At 43.2% G+C, this 18778-nt stretch overlaps 1 protein-coding gene across 1 annotated transcript in view; it reads right to left on the reverse strand.

The window, feature by feature from the left end:
• Positions 1–18778, reverse strand: part of BMP6 (bone morphogenetic protein 6) — a 157586-nt gene that overhangs the window by 14245 nt on the left and 124563 nt on the right. The window contains exons 2-4 of the mRNA XM_030314880.1: positions 17412–17604; positions 1867–2015; positions 901–1098 (exon numbers count right to left, since the gene is read on the reverse strand). Coding sequence (XP_030170740.1) covers positions 901–1098; positions 1867–2015; positions 17412–17604 — 540 coding nt within the window. The remainder of the gene's footprint in view (positions 1–900; positions 1099–1866; positions 2016–17411; positions 17605–18778) is intronic.

Here is an 18778-nt window from a genome sequence, read left to right on the forward strand (position 1 = left end):
TTGAAGAGTGGACTTCCATACCACTTCCCAAAAAAAGGCACAGCATGGTGGGGTGGGCATCTCTGAAGAACCACTGAATTGACAAGTAGTGGTGTCAATTGACTCTCAATTGACTCTCACCCTTTGCACCTGCCCGTTTGGGGCAGGATGGAGCTGACCCCATTCTCTAGCTCCAGGGTCAAGCACATGACCTCAGCCTGGCTATCTACTAAGCTACTGTGAGAGAGACATTCTCTCCTGAAGCAGAGGTAACCAAGGGTGATAAAATCCTGGAGCTGTTGGTTGCCTTCTTTACCACCATGTTAGAGATAGTCTTTCTAAGAATGCCACCAACAAGGGAAAAATTGAAAAGGAGAAAGTAAGACTCCTAACACCATGTGAGCCCATGATCCAGCCATGCCTAAAGGCAGAACCCTCGATTTCCCAGTTCAATGAACCAACGAAACCCATCAGAGAAGGCTGTTTGAGCTGACTTTCCATCACTTTCAGCCAAGAGCACCAACAAATGCAAGTCCATTTTCTGCAACTATACAAAGTTTGCTTGTGCACCACAACCTCCCAGGTGTCATGCAACTAGAAGAAAACCTAGGTGTCCTCAGGATTTTTACGTGAATGAAAGAAGAGTTGGAAGAAAAAAAAACCAGAAGGATGCTTTTCCAGAAAAAGAGACTCTCAGGAGGTCTTCAGCCTGCAGACTCAGTACCTGGATAACAAATGGTCCCTTCTGACGGCCCTAGGAACCCATGCAGATAATTGGTGGCTGTGATGAGGCACCTCTGGGTTTCTGTATTTGCCATGCAGAAGCCATGCGATGGCTAAAACCATCGACACGTCCTTGTTCTCGCTGAGGCCCAAGAGCCAACTAGGCTTCCTGAAAAACCAGGCTCCACCCAAACCTACCTGAAGCGCTGGAGACCCGCGACACGTCCTGCGACTGGGTGGAGCGATTGCGGCTCTGCTGTCGGCGCCGCCCAGGGGCTGACCTCGTGGTGCGCACATGGACCTCACTCACTTTGAAGAAGGCCACCATGAAGGGCTGCTTGTCATAAGGGCCGTCTCTGCCCACCAGGCCTGCGGCTCGGGGGTTGATGTTGAGTCCTTGAAGGCAAAGCACAGCGCACCTGTCTTTACCCATGGAAACTTGTTGCTGCAGCTGTAGACCTGAGCTTTCCTGGCCACCCAGGTGCCAGCCACAAAGAAGGAGCAGGAGGGAAGAGCACTGTGCACTCTCAGAGCCCTGATGACTCCCCTCAGATGGGCAGAATCAAGACACTCCTTCCAAAGTTCCATGAATTAGAGCCAGGGGTGGTGTGAACTCCCAAGGCTTGCCCATCTCGGATAGACTTCCCCCTACATGATCATTCTCTCTTTCTGATGATATAGGTCATAGAGTCTCTAGCCAGTGAGGTGACTTCACAGGCAAAGTGTGCCCAGTCTGGGACCTGATAATATAGATCTGATCAGATCTGATCATATAGATCATAGAGTCGCCAACCAGTGAGGCGACTTCACAGGCAGAGTGTGCCCAGTCTGGGACCTGCATGAGGACCCTGAGCTGCTGGGCTTTGGTGCTGCAAGAGAATAGGGTGCTAGAGGGGTTCTTGTGCAAACCCACCCAACTGTCAGGAGGTAGACTAGGCTCCCCCCCTGCCTCCACGAGCTGTCTTCCCATTGTGGCCCCTGGAACTCAGACCACCTACTTGTATCTGGAGACCTCAGGGACAGGTTTTGCTTTTCAATAGCCATTCTGAGGGAATAGTCAGTGAGGTCATCTTGGAGCCGTGGTCTTGACTGTAAACCATGGTTCTACCATAACTGTTGCAAAGGAGACGAATGAAAAGTGTTTGCCGATTTGAGCAAACTTACCATCCCGAGTCACCACGCTCAGCTGAAGCCCCATGTTGTGCTGTGGGGTCACGACCCACAGGTTGCTAGTGGCTGTGATGTCAAATTCCAGCCAGCCTTCTTCTGAGGCCCACACCACGCGGGTGTCCAACAAAAATAGGTCAGAGTCTCTGAAAGAGAGAAAAGACAGCGTGGTGAGTACCACACCGCCTTCTTGGCCCATCCTCTCTGTCCTGCCTTGGTATTAAAGTGAAAATGCCAGCATCGGATCAGGTTCACCTAGGAGACACTGCATACAGTGCCTACCACGGTTCTGGCTCACACACACAATACAATCTGGAGACGGCTATCTGCTAGGGCACTTCAGAGCAAGGAGTTTTCTCCCAAATATAGGTGGACCCCTCAACTTCATCAAAGGCCTTGCTAGGGCTGTTCATGCCAAGTCTTTCTCTGAAATAAGGGAGGGAGGGAGGGGGGGAGGAGGAAGGGAAGGAAAGGAAGAGAGGGAGGGAGGGAAAGGAAGTCATATTGTTGCTTCCTTTATGGCAAATGAACTCTAAAAAGAGAGAAAGGGGGGCATGAAAAAAAGAATTAGGAAAATATTAAAATCAAGATTCATGTGAGCAAAAAACGAAAAAAGTTGTGCTTTGTTCATTTTTTTTTTTTGTAAAATTAGGGCATGATAATCTTCACATGTTAGTTCCCATGAAATAATGAGAAACAAGAAGCCACATCGTATCTATGAGTAATCTTTAGTCCCTTGCTTTTAATTAAGGCCTGTGAGTGGTCCTTGCTGAGTGTGGGGTCCTTCCTCGTGTGGACAGTATAGCCACGGGTGCATGTTGAGTGATTTTAAAGTTCATCCCAGCACAGCTGTGAGCCATGGCTGGGGTTCTTGTAGGCAAACTCAGAATCCATACCCAGGGAGTAGTTTTATATATGTATCTCTGTCTATCTATACATATGGACATAATTTTTGCTTACAGTTTTCAACTAACATAACCCTAGGAATTGTGGGAAAGTGGGGTAAGGGTTTCTTCCTGCTCCTGCACACGTCGTGATAGAGCAGTGTTAAGGGACAGTCCCCTTCATGTGTTTCAGGGACATGCTGAATCTGAGCTGACATCCCAGGATCACTGGCACGAAATGGCCAGGAATTCCCATGACAGGGAAGGGGAACCACTTTGGCCATGGAAAGATTCAAATCTCCTGGTGCCATATTTTACAGGATAGAAAAAGGACTAGAATTAAATACTGAATTTAAGATTAGTATCACAATACTAATGTCGTACACCAAAATTGGTTATAAAAGGCTTTCATCCACTTTGCTTTCCTTAACAACAATCCTGAAAGCTAGCAGCATATCATTATATAGCTGGGGAAACGGAGACTCAGATGTGAGGTTTCAGACATACAGCTAAGATCAAACACTAGTAAGTAAAAGAACTGGCTAGCAAGGGGCGCCTGGGTGGCTCAGGAGGTTAAGCATCAGACTTTAGCTCAGGTCATGACCTTGCAGTTCATGTGTTTGAGCCCTGCATCAGGCTCTGTGCTGACAGCTAAGAGCCTGGCATCTGCTTTGGATTCTGTGTGTGTCTCCCTACCTCTCTGCCCCTCCTCTGCTCGTGCTCTGTCTCTCAAAAATAAATAATTGTTAGAAAATTTTTTTTTAAAAAAGCCTAGCAAGCAAGAAGAAAGCAAACAGATTCGGAGTTTTCCATACTATCATGCTGCCTTCTGAGATCAATATGAAAGACAGCCTGTGGCAAATGAATAAAATGCATTTCTATCCCATCAAATATCTGTGAGGCCAGTGAAAATGTCTAATTTAAACATTTTAGATTTCTGAGGGGAAACAATTTTTCCTGTTTACATGGCTTAGAGTTAGAAGGAAGTTCTATTGTCATCTTTTCCAAGCTTAAAACAGTAGGTAGAGCTAAAAGTAGTTTACTCAGCTGCTGACCAGGGTCCGCGGGGGGCCACTCTTGGGCCTGCCATCTTTAAAGTGCTCTCCGATGTGCATGTGTCATACCTCCTGTTGACAAATTACCCCCCAGGACTGAGGTAACTGTAAGCAGGGAGATGGGGGTGTTCATGGAAAACAGCAAGAGGGGAGTGCAAGTCCAAAGCTTTGAAGTGAAGATATAAAAAGACATAAATTCTGATCTAGAAGGTTGGAGAAGACCCTCATCCAGAAATAACACAGACGCTATGGACAGCAATGTGGGAAAATGTCCCGAAGGCAGCATGAGACGTGTCCATGTCAGAGCGGCACCCTTGAGGATGAAGACATAGTGAGAATTTCAGGGTGCCACGCTGCCCCTGAGGCGAAGGGGGTCCTCTGTCACTATCTACAGAGCTTAGATGACGGACCTGGCAAACGATTCTTAAGGCCTTGTAACAAGGACGCAGAAAACCTCAGTCTGGGACAGGAGTGTGGCAGAGATGGTACGAAGAGCTAGAATGAACTTTTATTTTGAAAAAGTAGGGTTTATAATAATGGAAATGGGCCTCAAGAGAAAGCAGGATGGGACACAAGCCCATCGTCCACAATAGGAGAGAAAGCAGAGAGGAGAAAAGGGGAAAACATGAATCAGAAACTAAACTTGGGGTAAAGGGGGAAGTGTTGACGGGAAGGATTAACAATTATGACATGGAAAGCATGAACTCCTCGGGGTTAGTGGAGACCTGTGGACACAGGGAGCCTGAAGTTCTCTCCTGACTGCTCCTGAGTCACGCCGGGTCCCCGGGCATCTGTGATGTCTCTCCACCACCTTCCCAGGCCGTGCAGTGAGAACGCTGCTCCTCACTGCTTAGGAGACCAGTGGCATACACAAACACAGCCTGGCAGCTGAGTCCAGAAAGATGGAAAACTCTGTGGCTCACCAGCAGTGAGGTAGCCTCAAATTCAGATGTTCTTTGAATCTACGATGCCTGGGTCCCATGGGAAGAAGGTGAGCTAGAGCATGCGCTTAACATGATGGGACTAAATGGACAAGGAACAACTACTATTCACTGTGTGCTTTCGATATGCAGGGTGCACCCAGAGCCTCTCCTTTATTCCTTGGGGACCCCGAGAGGCAGGTCCTATTACTGTCTCTCTCCTACAGCTGAGGGCATGGAGCCTAGAGAGGTGAGGTATATCAAAAGTCATATAGGTATTAAGTGGGGTGACCAGAACTTACAATCAGAGCCCACACTCTTGGCCACCACATATCTCAAAAGCAGAGTCAAGAAAAGCACAGGGGGGGCGCCTGGGTGGCGCAGTCGGTTAAGCGTCCGACTTCAGCCAGGTCACGATCTCGCGCTCCGCGAGTTCGAGCCCGGCGTCAGGCTCTGGGCTGATGGCTCAGAGCCTGGAGCCTGCTTCCGTTTCTGTGTTTCCCTCTCTCTCTGCCCCTCCCCCGTTCATGCTCTGTCTCTCTCTGTCCCAAAAAATAAATAAACGTTGAAAAAAAAAAATTAAAAAAAAAAAAAAAAAAAAAAAGAAAAGCACAGGGCCCAGGTTGAAAACTACTGCACCAGGGCTCAGAATAAGGTAAGGGTTCAAATCTACTGCACACCAATGCCAACATCAGCTGGATGCAGAAACGTGTTAAGATACTTGGAGCTGGCATGTGATCAGAAATCACGAGCAGGTTCTCCTATCAAGGCCAGGGAGGAAGAGGTGAAAGGTGCACACAGGAAGGGACCAAAGATGGCTGACATCTGCTGAACTCTAGGGACCTTCTCAGTCTTACTCTACTCTTCTTCCCACGCAGAATATTCTCTGTTTAGACTGAGAACACTACTGACACACATTCACCCAGCCAGGGTGAAAAATTAAAAAAACAAACAAAAAACAAAAGGAACAACTTCATTAGCTCACCCTCAATGTTTCCAATAACTCAGGTATTTAAGAGACGCTATTTGGGGCGCCTGGGTGGCTCTGTTGGTTAAGTGCCTGACTCTTGATTTCGGCTCAGATCACGATCCCATGGTCCATGGGATCGAGCTCCAAACTGGGTTCTGCGCTAACAGCACAAAACCTGCTTGGGATTCTCTCTCTTTCCCCCTCTCTCTGTCCCTCCCCCCCTTCACGCTCGCTCTAGCTCTCTCTCTCAAAATAAATAAACATTTAAAAAAAGACATTATTTATGGCAAGTCAATGAAGTGGGTCAGGTCTCACCAACATCTATTTACTTTTCTTCAATGACATATAACCTTCTTAAGTCTCCTTACTATAAAAGTGTAGCCTCAGGGCCGCTGGGTTGGCTCAGGCGGACAGGTGTCCAACTTCAGCTTAGGTCATGATCTCATGGTTCATGGGTTCAAGCCCTGCGTCGGGCTCTGTGCTGACTGACAGCTCAGACCCTGGGGCCTACTTCAGATTCTGTGTCACCCTCTCTCTCTCTCTGCCCCTCCCTAACTCGTGCTTGCTCACTCTCTTGCTCTCAAAAATAAATAGAAATATTAAAAAAATTTTTTTAAATACAAGGATTCCCTTCTGAATCTTATCTAAAACATGTATAACCAGTGGATAAAGAATCCTAGGGTCTGGCCAAAGTGACTGCCATTAAAAAAATTTTTTTTTTTTAAATACAAGGATTCGCTTCTGAATCTTATCTAAAACATGTATAACCAGTGGATAAAGAATCCTAGGGTCTGGCCAAAGTGACTGCCATGACTGGACTATTTGGACTTCCTACTTGGATGACTGACATACTCAAGTTAATATACCATGAAAGAAGATTCTGAAATGAGAGAGAGACAATTTTGAAAGAATTTACTGGGGCGCCTGGGTGGCTCAGTTGGTTGGGTGGCTGACTTGGGCTCAGATCATGATCTCACAGCTCGTGAGTTCGAGACCTGAGTCAGGCTCTGTGCTGACAGCTCAGAGTCTGGAACCTGCTTCAGATTCTGTGTCTCCCTCTCTCTCTGCCCCTCCCCCTCTTACACTCTGTCTCTTGGTCTCTCAAAAATAAATAAACATTAAAAAATTTTTTACAAAAATAATTTACTGCCTCTATCAACTCACAGAACCCCATGTTTCATGCTAAATATGCATTCCATCTTCAAGGATACAGTAACTTTATTCTCAGTGTTATCTAACCTGAGGGAATGAGTTTCCTCATACTGTGATCATCCTGGGAAAATTAAGTTCTTAACAATTAATAAGCCTAACAAGAGATTTCTAGAAAATGTAGAAATTTCTAGAAAATTTCACAAATTCACCTTGGGGCTAGAGTTGACTGACCAGCAAGTGACTTGCAAAGACTTGTGGAACTAGTGTTGATGGGCAAGGTCACCTCTACGTGGTCCCTCCCATTGCACAGCCTCCAAAGCACCTGCCCTTGTAGGTGACACTCCGTCAGGCTGAGAGGCAGACCCATGGCGAACATAGTGGGTCTCTTTCTTTTTCACCCCCAGGGAAGAGCAGGAAGTATCTGAGCTCCTAGTGGCCAGCTTTGGTCTTTCCTGACAAATGGCACCCATTACAGTCATACTGCCCTAGACAAGGTGCAACTTTGCTTACTACTCACCATTTTACTAGAAATGTTCTTGATAAAGTAGAATTTAGATGTTTGAAGCAAGCAGATTTATGAAATATTTGATAAGGTGAGCCTGTGGTCTTGTGCCTTTATTTGTTCAGAACATTCATCTACCTATGTCTAGACTTAATGGTAAACTAAGATACGAAATGACATTCTTATAGTGATGAACTGACTTTATACGCAATGAGGTGAATTTAAACTTCAAAAAGAATGGAAGTCAAAAGCCAATCATTTTAGAAAGTGAGATAGTAAAGCAGCATTTTTACTTTCTTCTTACATAACATATCATATATAGAGAATTATGTTTAAACTTTTATCACTAAAAGGACAGAAAAGAATAGGATATTTGAAAACAGCCCTACGAATCAGTGTAAACTGCTACACACACATCAATTTGAGTAACAAGGGTGAAGGCACATTATTATTATATAATTATCTAAGCTCTCATTGATTTTATGCCACTTTCTATTAACTAATTTTCACCTCAAGGACTAGCATGGTATAAAGAGATGTTTCAAATGGCAAAGGCACCTTAACTCTGTATGGAATATTCCATCTTCAACAAACGAATACAAGTCATTTTGCTGACGGAATATTAACCTAGCTAGCCCTTACATGCTGTTTACTACCTGAATGCTTTTACACATGCTAATGCCTCACAACCACCATAAGAGGTAAACGCCAGGGATACCATCACAGGTTTACAGATAGGGAAATTAAGGCACAAAGAGGTTAAGAAGCTTGCTCGCAGTCATACAGCCAGTAAGCGTAGAGCTGGGATTTGAACCCAGGCAACTTTGCTTCAGTGGTGCACATGCTCTTAATCAATCATCAGAGCGGTGGTTCTCAAGTTCAGCTGGCTTCCTGTTGGAATCCCCGGGAGAGCTTGTTAACACACAGACTGCTGGGCTCACCCCCAGAGTTTCGGGGCATGGGGCCTGAGAACTTGCATTTCTAAGGTTCTCAGGTGATGCTGCTGGTCTGGGAATGACACTGTAGAGCCACTGACCTACAGCATAGTCCCCCTCCCTTGAATAGGACTAGCATTACCTTCACATGCTTTTTAGACTTAAGGTTCAAAGCTAACTGCTCTTGAGAGTTCTTGCTCCTCTCCTTAAAACAGTACAAAGCAAATGTAGAATGCTCACAGAGTAAATGTTTGATTGTCTTATGGATTGGCCTTACCCTCAGGGAGTTATCAAGTTAGACTAATAATCAGAATCACAAGGAAGATCAAGTCCAAAACAGCGGTATCATTAGAAGGCCCACTTCTCTGTGTCGAGGACGGAGAGAGGTAAAGCGGATGACTTTCCACAAATTCACAGCTATCTAACCTGCAAAATAATGTTCTCCTTCACTGGGGTATATACTCCAACATGCTCGAGTGATCAAGCACAGACTGAATGAGAAATCCAGCCGGCTTTTAAACATGTTATGTGCAAATGTTACGCTGTCATTGTCATCACCAATCCTACATTTCCATATCCTGTATGATCTAGGGAAATAAAACAGGAAAAATGCTGTTCGTCTGTGACTTTTCTTTAAAAAACAACAACAACGACAACAACAACAACAACAACAACAACAACAACAACAACAACCCCAGATGTCTTGCAAGATAGTCTTAGCTACTACCATGGCCAGCCTCCCACAAGGCTGGACATCCTGGTAAGAAGATTCACATGACTAAGGTGCCTCGGTGGCTCAGTCAGTTAAGTATCCAACTCTCAACCTCGGCTCAGATCATGATCTCACAGTTTGTGGGTTTGAGCCCCACATAGGGCTCTGAGATGGAGCCTGCTTGAGATTCTCTCTCTTTTCTCTGCCCCTCCCCTGCTCATGCTTTCTCTCTCTCAAAATAAATAAATGAACTTAAAAAAAAAAGAAAGAAAGAAAGAGAGAGAAGAATATGCACATGATTAAGGCAATCTGTTTCTGGGAACGAATAATATGGAAGGCACAGTTTCCAGAAATAAAGACCTATTTTCATGTTTACCAAGTTACCACTTGGTAACAGTCCCCAAACAACAGTTTCTCTTGCCCGCCACACCCTGACTCCCCCTCTCCCCCCAAGTGGAGCATTCTTTTGAGTATATCCAACTCTTTATGATAACCTCAATTCCTTTCTGTAATATTCTCTTCTACATTGTGCCTATGCAAAGAACAGAACTTAGATTGGCTAAGGAGTAAGGTTCAGTAGCTGCTTGAATTTTTTTCTTGAATTTCCAGTAGACCATTCTAGGTATGACTTCACTAAAGAGATGAAACTAACTAGTTATATAACCTGAGCTGTGGGTCAGCTGTATTGTCCCTTTTTCAGGGGCAAAGGAACAAATACTGAAAAGTTCAATGCTTGTCTGAGGCCCACGCTGAGTGTGCCAAAGATTATCAAGTCGGCAAGTAAGATTTCAGGAGTCCCTGAGGATCATACCTGTGAAAGCCAGATACAGAAAGAGAAACAGGTGTGGCTTGGTACAGTGATAAAGGGCTTTGATTTCCGTCTGCCCCAGGTACAATGAGGTTCTCTAATCCCGGCTTTCTCAAATTTGCCCTTCTCTTCAAAAAAGAACATAGTCTCAGGTATCTCACCTTTACCTCAGTGAAGATAAAGGTTCGTGTCACTTCAGCAAGCAGCACTGAAAACCCAACAGCATTTTTAGAGCAATCAATCTATAAGAAATGCTATTCGAAGGAAATTGCTCTCCTAGATCCTGGAACTGGATCAAGTACCAGGTTCAGGTCCTGTTCCCAAAACAATACCATTTGGTTAATAAATCAAAAGCAACATTTGTAGGGATTCATTATAAAGATTTCACCATAAAAATAATAAAAATACTATGATTCAGAGACACAGGCTTCTGGTTATAATGTAGCAAACTAACATTTCCACTAAGAACAATTGGGGAAAAAAAAAGCTCATTTGTCGTCATCTTAGAGCAATAGGACAGTCAACTCTTGATGGGTCAATTTCACAGAGAAAAAGAAAAACACATGGAGGTGAGCCCCACATTTGTATTCTCTTTGTATTGCCTTTTCATTTCAGGACATTGGATAATTCCTAGCCTGATGCATGGGTATCAGAAAGGAGCAGGAGCCTATAGCTTGGAACAGTATCTGTAACTGAGGAAAAAACTGGAGTTTCAGAAAGCGAGGGCTTGAAGGGCTAAGGTCTCAGAGGAAAGGGGCTGCATAAAAGTGAGCTCACAGAAGTTTGGGTTCACTTCCTCTAGGGCCTTGGATCTTTAAGTCCTGTATACCTTGAAGTCCAATGTTTCCGTGTGAGATATTTGCCAAATATTAGGCTGTGTATGCCTGGAGTAAGAAGTTGAGAAAACAAAGAGAAACTGCTTAAAAGGCAAAAAGCAAAGCAGAGTTTTTGGCAGTTTCTTCATTCTGGGGAGTTAAATACTAAAGCTCAGAGCCCACCAAGGAAGAGGAGTTCTGGTAAACATCCTAGACTTTCAGCTGAGACTCCCTGAAGAGCTAAGCTCTAGGAGAAAGGGAAAAACCAAAAACAGATAATCCTTAACACATCCTTAAATACCCCCATTGGAACAAAAGAACAAGATGATCATGGTGTATTTTGTCTGCCTTCCAGAAGAATTTAGAGTCCACTCTGGAAAGAGATAACAGTATCTATTAAATATTTTCCATAAATAATTTCCAGAATTTATTTTTTAAAAAGTATCAGGCATGCCAAGAAATAAAAGCAAATGAGGAAAAATCAAGGGAACAAATAGATAATGGGAACAGACCCATAGGTGATCTAGACAATAGAGTTATCAGACATGATCTCTGAATCAAGCCTTGTATAAAAAGGATAATAAATGACAAGTTAAGCTTGTTCCAGGGATGTAAGTTTGGTTTAACATTTGGAAATCATTTAATGTAGTATATCACATTAATACTTAGGGAAAAAATCATATAATCATCCCCCCAAATTCAGAATTTTTTAAATAAAATTTCACACCAATTTCTAACATTAAAAAACTCTTAGCAAACCAGAAATAGAGAACTTCTTTATTCTAATAAATATTATCTACAAAAACAGTTTTAGCAAACATCATCCTTAATGGTAAAATATTAAGTCTTCCCCCTATAAGATTCAAAATATCATAGGGATTTCTAATCTGAGACAGAAATCTGAATCAAATTCAAAATTTTACTGGATGTCCAGCTAGCATAATAAAAACAAGAAAAACAGAGGAAGATAAACTATAAGAATTACAAAAGAAGAAATAAAACTGATATTTATAGATGGCAAGATTATATTTATAGAAATTCCACAATTTTGCACAAAAAAATTTTTACAATGAATATGTGAATTTGCAAGGTTGCTGGATATAAGATCAACATACAAAAATAAGGGCATCTTGGTGGCTCAGTTGGTTAAGCATCCAACTCTTGACTTCAGCACAGGCCATGATCTCACAGTTCCATGAGTTTGAGCCCCCTATTGAGATCTGTGCTGACAGCACAGAGCCTGCTTGGGATTCTGTCTCCCTCTCTCTCTGTCTCTCAAAAATAAATAAATAAACTTAAAAAAAATCCAAAAGTCAATTGTATTTCTATATGTGAGCAAAAATAATTAGACACCAAAATTTTTAAAAGCTAATAATATTTACAATAGCATAAAAAATCTTCAAAACCTGGAATATTATAATGTTCTATAAATAAGAATAATGTAATAAAAATATCCAAGACACAAAAAATTATAAAGAATTACTGAAAAAAGTGAAAGAAAGCCTAAATAAATACCACATTCTTAGACTGGAACATTCAATATTTGTAAGAGTCAATTCTTTCCAAATTGATCTCTAGATTTAATGCAATTGCAATTAGAAGCCCAGCAAGTTTCCTTGTGGAAATTAAAATGGTGGTTTTACAATTTATACGGGAATGCAAAAGGCCATAAGTAGCTGAGAAAGTCTCAAAATCTGAAGAATTTAGATACCATTTTTCAAGACTTCTTATAAAACTGAGAGAATGAAGAGTATAAGATTGGTGCAAGAAAAGTCAATCAATGGAATTGAATGAAGGTCTCAGGACCAGACCCACACAAACATGGCTACCTGGTTTATATTGGAGACGCCACTGAAGTGCATGGAAAAAGGATAGTATTTCAATAAATGATACTGGGTCAATTATGTATTTCTATTCTTACACAGCGAGGCTATCTAATCTACTTCACAAGTTCACTTAGGATCTCTAATATCTATTACTTTAGTGAGACCATTATGCTGAGCTGAAAACTTTCATTTAAAAAAAAATTAATGTTTATTCATTTTTGAGAGAGAGAGACAGAGACAGAGACAGAGCATGAGCTGGAGGGGTGCAGAGAGAGAGGGAGACACAGAATCCGAAGCAGGCTCCAGGCTTTGAGCTGTCAGCACAGAGCCCAATGTGGGGCTTGAAACCACAAAACATGAAATCATGACCTGAGCCAAAGTCAGCCGCTTAACCAACCAAGCCACCCAGGCGCCCCTGAGCTGAAAACTTTCATATCCCACTGCCTCTTGGTCATCCACTCATGCTTCGAACATGTCCACACCTGAACTCCTCCTAACTCCCCTTCCCTCGCTTATTCCTGTGTTCCCTATCTCTATGAATGGTTCCGAAGAGCACTATCAAACTAAATATTCTGGAGAAATGTGTCTTTGCCCTTTGAAAGTTATCTTCTCTCCTGAAACAATTTTATATTGTATATTGATATCGGTGAACTTGGCCAAAAATTTAGTTCAAGCAATAATTCAATCTGAGATTGTTCCCAGGCACTCTACTAGCTTGGGTTTTGGGTGGCCTGAAGAAATCTTTCTCAGTTTCAAAATCCAACTCTAATGCAGCATTGCCTTTTTCCCTTGATTCAAAGATGCATTTCTTCACAACCTAAGGCTACTTAAGTCAGGATGAAACACATGAACTAAAACAACAACAAAACTTTGCCTATCTGCAAACAGAGGAGTATGTTGTGATATTGCTTATTATCAAGAGGAACTTAATTTTAAAGTTGGGAATGAATTCTCAATCTAAATGGCTTCCAAAGACTGCACCATGATAGAACACAGAAAAGTCACCATATACACAGAAGACGGACTATGACTGCCAGCAACGCAATTGCCAAAACATATAGAGCAGAATATGGAATTTCCAAACTAGCAGCAGCGAGTGGGCCAATGCCTGTACCAAACTGTACCATCTTTCAGACCCTGAAAACATTTCTGGTGGGCTTTCAAGAGATGATGTTTGACTTTGACTTCTAAGTGGACGAAATTCAAGTAAGAACAGTAAAAGACTGTCTTTAACCCAAGAAGAGACGTAGGTGAAAACGATCTTCTTGAAAGGTCTCAAAATTGCACTATTAATCTAAAAGTGCTATCAAAGTAAAGATCATGAGTACGTGTGATGGAAAGCAACAGGCTACCATCATGAGCGGAAGGTCCCAAGGTATTCAGAGCAGCCTTTACACTCCAAGCATGAAGACAGCTTAGGGTGTATGAGTTTCAGGAGAACATGGTAAAGTAAATGGACAAACAGATAATACTAGGAATAAGTAAAGATACTTTTATATAAGATTTTCTAGTATTTTTTCTCATCCACACCCTTCCTCTAGAAAAGCTAACAGATGCTCAATAGCTCAACAAAGGTTTTCTTTAGAAAAACCTGGAAAGCCAAAGAAGCAGGGCCTGAATTCTAGCACATCTGGTCCCCAACAGAGCCCCATCTCATTGGACATCCAAACAGAAGCATCCTTTGGAATGCTTGCATCAAAGCTAAGCAGATGGATATAAGGGATGGGCCAGAAGGGGACTGCTGACCTCTCTCTGACACTTCAGCTTTATCTTGGGACTGTCCCCATGTCATCGGGGTGACTTTTGGGAAACAGCAGGTGACAATGGAGGCCTAAATTGGGCTTGGCAAAATTCATATGTGCCACGTTTCATTCTCTAAAAGGAAACATGCCGGCCTGCTTAGCTGATGGGATCAATGGTTAAGTCCTCCTAGTGGGGGGATATGTGAGAAGGCTCTTTCCAAACTCTAAGTGCTATGCAAGTGCCAATTTTCACCAGTGTCATCATAGAACCATGATGATGTAGAATACCAGATATTAACACCATGTGCAAAGGGCACCCCGTGCTACTCTGATTTAACTGTGAGCACTGCTGGGTTGCTAACCAAATGCTGCTCTATGGGTTGCTCCAGATCTTTTCAGCACTTAGATTCTATCTCAGGGCTTATTCTCAGTTTTTGAATAAAGTATCAAATGTTTCCCTGTTCTTACTCAAAGCGCCATCTATTCAAGTAGTCACTTTCTGGAACTTACCTAGTTCAGTGATTTCTTATCAGTAAGAGGAATATGTTTCTGCAGAATTCATAGCAATGGCCTATCTTCCGAGAATCTTTTCTGACCCTGCCCTGGGTCAGCCTTCTTAGCTGCTTTTATATCAAGAGGCCCAACATATCATTTCTGCCTTAGCTGAGGCTATGACTTCAGCACCAGAAAACCTGCCTTTTTATGTTTTTATTTTTCAAGGAGGCCAACTATTTTGCAAAGCAAACGTTTGTTAAATTAAGTTAATCCATCAAATTCTCCAAATTTCACTTAAACACAGATTAGACAAATAAGTTTCTTCACAAGCCCGAAGGATCATTTTTAGCCAGGACACCCCAAGACGGTACAGATGGGGAGATCAAACCTTCCCCAGAAGGAGTCCTGCAGTTAAATCTGGAGGCCTCAGGAAGAACATTAAGAGACAGCAGGAGGCCTGGGCTCCTGGCCCACTGATAAGAAAAGAAAATCTCCTCTTGGCCAACCTGGAGCCCTTCAAAAGCATGAAATTCTCCCAAACCTCCCCATATTTCCCCTTTCCTATGCACAAAAGTTAAATACATCCGACCGCCAAATACTCCCATCCTAGAAGGCAGAGAAATTACAACTTTGCTTTGACACAGTCATCAAAGTTGGGACCGTTTGGGATTTTGTTTTCCAAACTCGCTGCTGGCCTCGAGAAAGTATGACACCACCATGTTAAGCACAAGGCAGCTGTTCATTTTTGGCTAGAGTTCAACATAAACCTTACAAATGGTCTGCTAGCTCTATTTGTTAAATAATAATAATTTTGAAAAATCCCATAGTTACAAAAATCCCAATCTAGTGTTTTCACTAGAAAGCTTTTCCTGCAGAACAGAGAAAACCATGTATTCCAAACAAATGCCTGAGCCAGAAAGGTACTGGTAGGTTATTTTTTTTTTTTAATGTTTATTTATTTTTTGAGAGAGAGAGAGAAGCAGAGAGAGGGAGACACAGAATCCAAAGCAGGCTCCAGGCTCTGAGCTGTCAGCACAGAGCCCAATGCGGGGCTCGAACTCATGAACCACAAGGTCACTACCTGGGCCGAAGTCGCACACTTAACCGACTGAGCCACCAGGTGCTGGTATCAGTAGGTTATTTCTGCCAGATAAATACGGTGGACAAATAATTAGGCAGATTGAAAAATCAATGGCTAAAGCAGGTCCAAAGAGTCACCACTGAGTATAAACTCTCTCTGAAACCTCAAAAGACAAAAATCTACCAACCAATAATTTATTATTTCAAAAGAGACCCTCCCTTAACACTTATTAACTATGCTTTTATTCAGGAGTGAAAATCAGACATCAGAAAACTTTCCCTTCTTTCTGAAATTTTGGTTTGTAACAGATACCACAATAGCTATATTTTGCTTATTATGTAACCATCCCACCTAAAAACTCACATACAACCATCAGTGCACATGTTCCACACCATGACGTGTCCCCAAAGCCTGGCATGTGTCTTTCCTTCTTCTCTGTTTCCCTCATTACAGACTTGAAAATGCACAAGGGCCAAATGTTGGCAGTGCTCTCAAAGTAAACCTTTTATGGGGCAAGTTAAGGTCCGTTATTATTTTGGTGTGCCTATTTGTGGCAGACCCACACACAGATCCATAGGTCCGGGAGAAGCCAAAGTCATCCCTAAACCTTCGGACATTCTTGGGAAGTCAACAGACATCCAGGACCGATAAAGCAAGAATCGAGATTTGGTGTATAAAACCAACGCTGGCGAATCCCTTACAGAGTTTATAAATGTGGGGCTCCTTTCCTCTCTGCATTCGCTTTCATTTTTATCTGCCTACTTGCCACAGAATTGCCAGGCTGTCACAACACATGCTGCATTTCCACGTCACGAGCGCTCACATGGAAGCATGCGGTGGTGCTAATCTGTGCGTCAGGATCACCAGTCTCTCTGGACTACCGAACTGACTGACCCCCAAATACTAAGCACAAGTCAAGGTCACTGGCTTGCTCTCTTGTGCTACAGGATTGCACCAGCTGCTGTAATATTTCTCTCCTTGGCCCATCTAATCCTCTAGAAACCACTCTGTGGAAGTTTTTCTTTATGGTGAGCAGCCCCAAGAATATGTTCTGTTGAAGTTCTTTTGTAAAAACAGCCTGGCCTCATTTCAAAAAACAAGAATAATACAGACAGGGTGGGGAGGGGGCGGGGCGGGGCACGTCTATTGTTGCCCTGAACCCAAATGAGAAGAGATACATTCGAGACACACAAAGATATATTGTATCATTTGGATGTATATATTGTATGCAAACACACAGCTTTCTATTAACTTGAATCAGTATCCTTTGCAAGCATCCTTACGTAACTGTCACGTGTGAATCTATTTTAGCCACCTTCTCGCCCATCATTCAAAGTAGGCACTGAAAAACGGTGGGATATGTTTTTTGCCCAATAAGGCACGTGTTCTCTGATCACAAAGGATGCTTAGTAAAGACCGTCCACTGGCTTGCTTAGGAACACAAAACTATTTGGAAAAATCTTCATTTTAATAACAAAACATCTCCCTGCTGGCCAAACACTACCATTCAGAACACATCTCTCGTCATGCTCATGGCTGCCCTTGGACTCCACATCACGTTCCACAGACACACTCGGGGTCAGACGATGGCGGGGTGAGAAATGGGGGCCAGCCCCACCCTTTGGGGTTCCTTGCGCCTTCATACCTGTGCTGATGCTCCTGCAAGACTTGATAAATGCTGATAAGAAAAGTTTGGTTTTTAAAACTCCCCACAACACAGTCCTTGTAGATTCGGAATTCTGCAGCCGTCACCGCCTCACCCTCAGGAATCTGGGATAAGTTGAACTTGAACTCTTTGTGGTATCGCTGGCCAGGGGAGAACTCCTTCTCGTGCTCCACTATAAGATTAAACAAGAGAGAGTGACAACTATTGTTACTTGACTAAGTGCCACAGGCTCACCTCAAGAAAGCCGCCCCGTTTTCATTCATAAGTGGATTACCGGTTACCAATGGCTTAGGAGAGGGGATGGGGGCGGGGTAGCAAGAACCAACAGAGGCTGACCTGTCACACAGGCTGAGATTAAAATCCCTCATTTGACCCAAGGATTAAATAAAACTCTTAGATTCTATTTGGTTTAAATACTTTAAATACTTAGTTGAAGTACGTTGCATGAAAGCAAGTTATTTTAAACTCTTGGCTTTGGATGTCCTCATCCATGGAGACAAGAATTCACAGGGCTTCCCAAGGAAGTTGTGAGAATGAAGAAAACGAATATGATGGTGCCCGGTGATCCTGGCCCCGGTCACCCCCTCCCGCCCCCTTGACTTCCTGCAGCCTGGTCCCCCTCAGATTGGTTCACCAGTCACCATCAAGCAGTTGACGAGACCAAGGGTAGCCCTGAGCTGACCTCTGAGGGGGATGGTAGGGGAGGGTCCTTGTGGTGGAGGGGACCAAGGAGTGCATTGACCTCAGCCTGAAGCTCCAAGAGTCCTCGGATTTTGCCTGCTGCTCTGTGGCAATTTTTGTTGAGGGGTTTAGGGTAAAGCTTCAAAGAAAATGCCACTGTTAACTCAAGTCCACTGCCCTCCCTTCTCCAGGAAGAAAGGGAGGGCTGCAGGAATCTGAAGCCAGGGCCCCTCCACTTAATCTTTGTGTACAACCCAAGTGTGGGGACGGACACGTGGAAGCAAACTGCCAATGGTATGTATAGCTTGCTATTTTCTAAGGCTTTTCTAAAAACTGGGAAAGATTTGAATCTGAATGTCCTTTTTACTTTTTTTAAACGTGTCTTTTTTTTAAGTTTATTTATTTATTTTGAGAGAGAAAGCACTAGAGCAGGGGAGGGGCAGGGAGAGAGAGAGAGAGAGAGAGAGAGAATGAGAATGAATGAATGAATGAATGAATGAATGAATCCTAAGCAGGCTCCATGCTGTCAGCACAGAGCCTGACGCGGGGCTCCAACTCACAAGCCATGAGATCATCACCGGAACTGAAATCAAGAGGCAGACGCTTAACCGACTGAGCCACTCAGGCGCCCTTGAATTTTTTTTAAATGAAATCTTTCCCCTGCA

Source organism: Lynx canadensis, chromosome B2 (genome assembly GCF_007474595.2).
Source record: "Lynx canadensis isolate LIC74 chromosome B2, mLynCan4.pri.v2, whole genome shotgun sequence".
Classification (NCBI taxonomy): Eukaryota; Metazoa; Chordata; class Mammalia; order Carnivora; family Felidae; genus Lynx; species Lynx canadensis.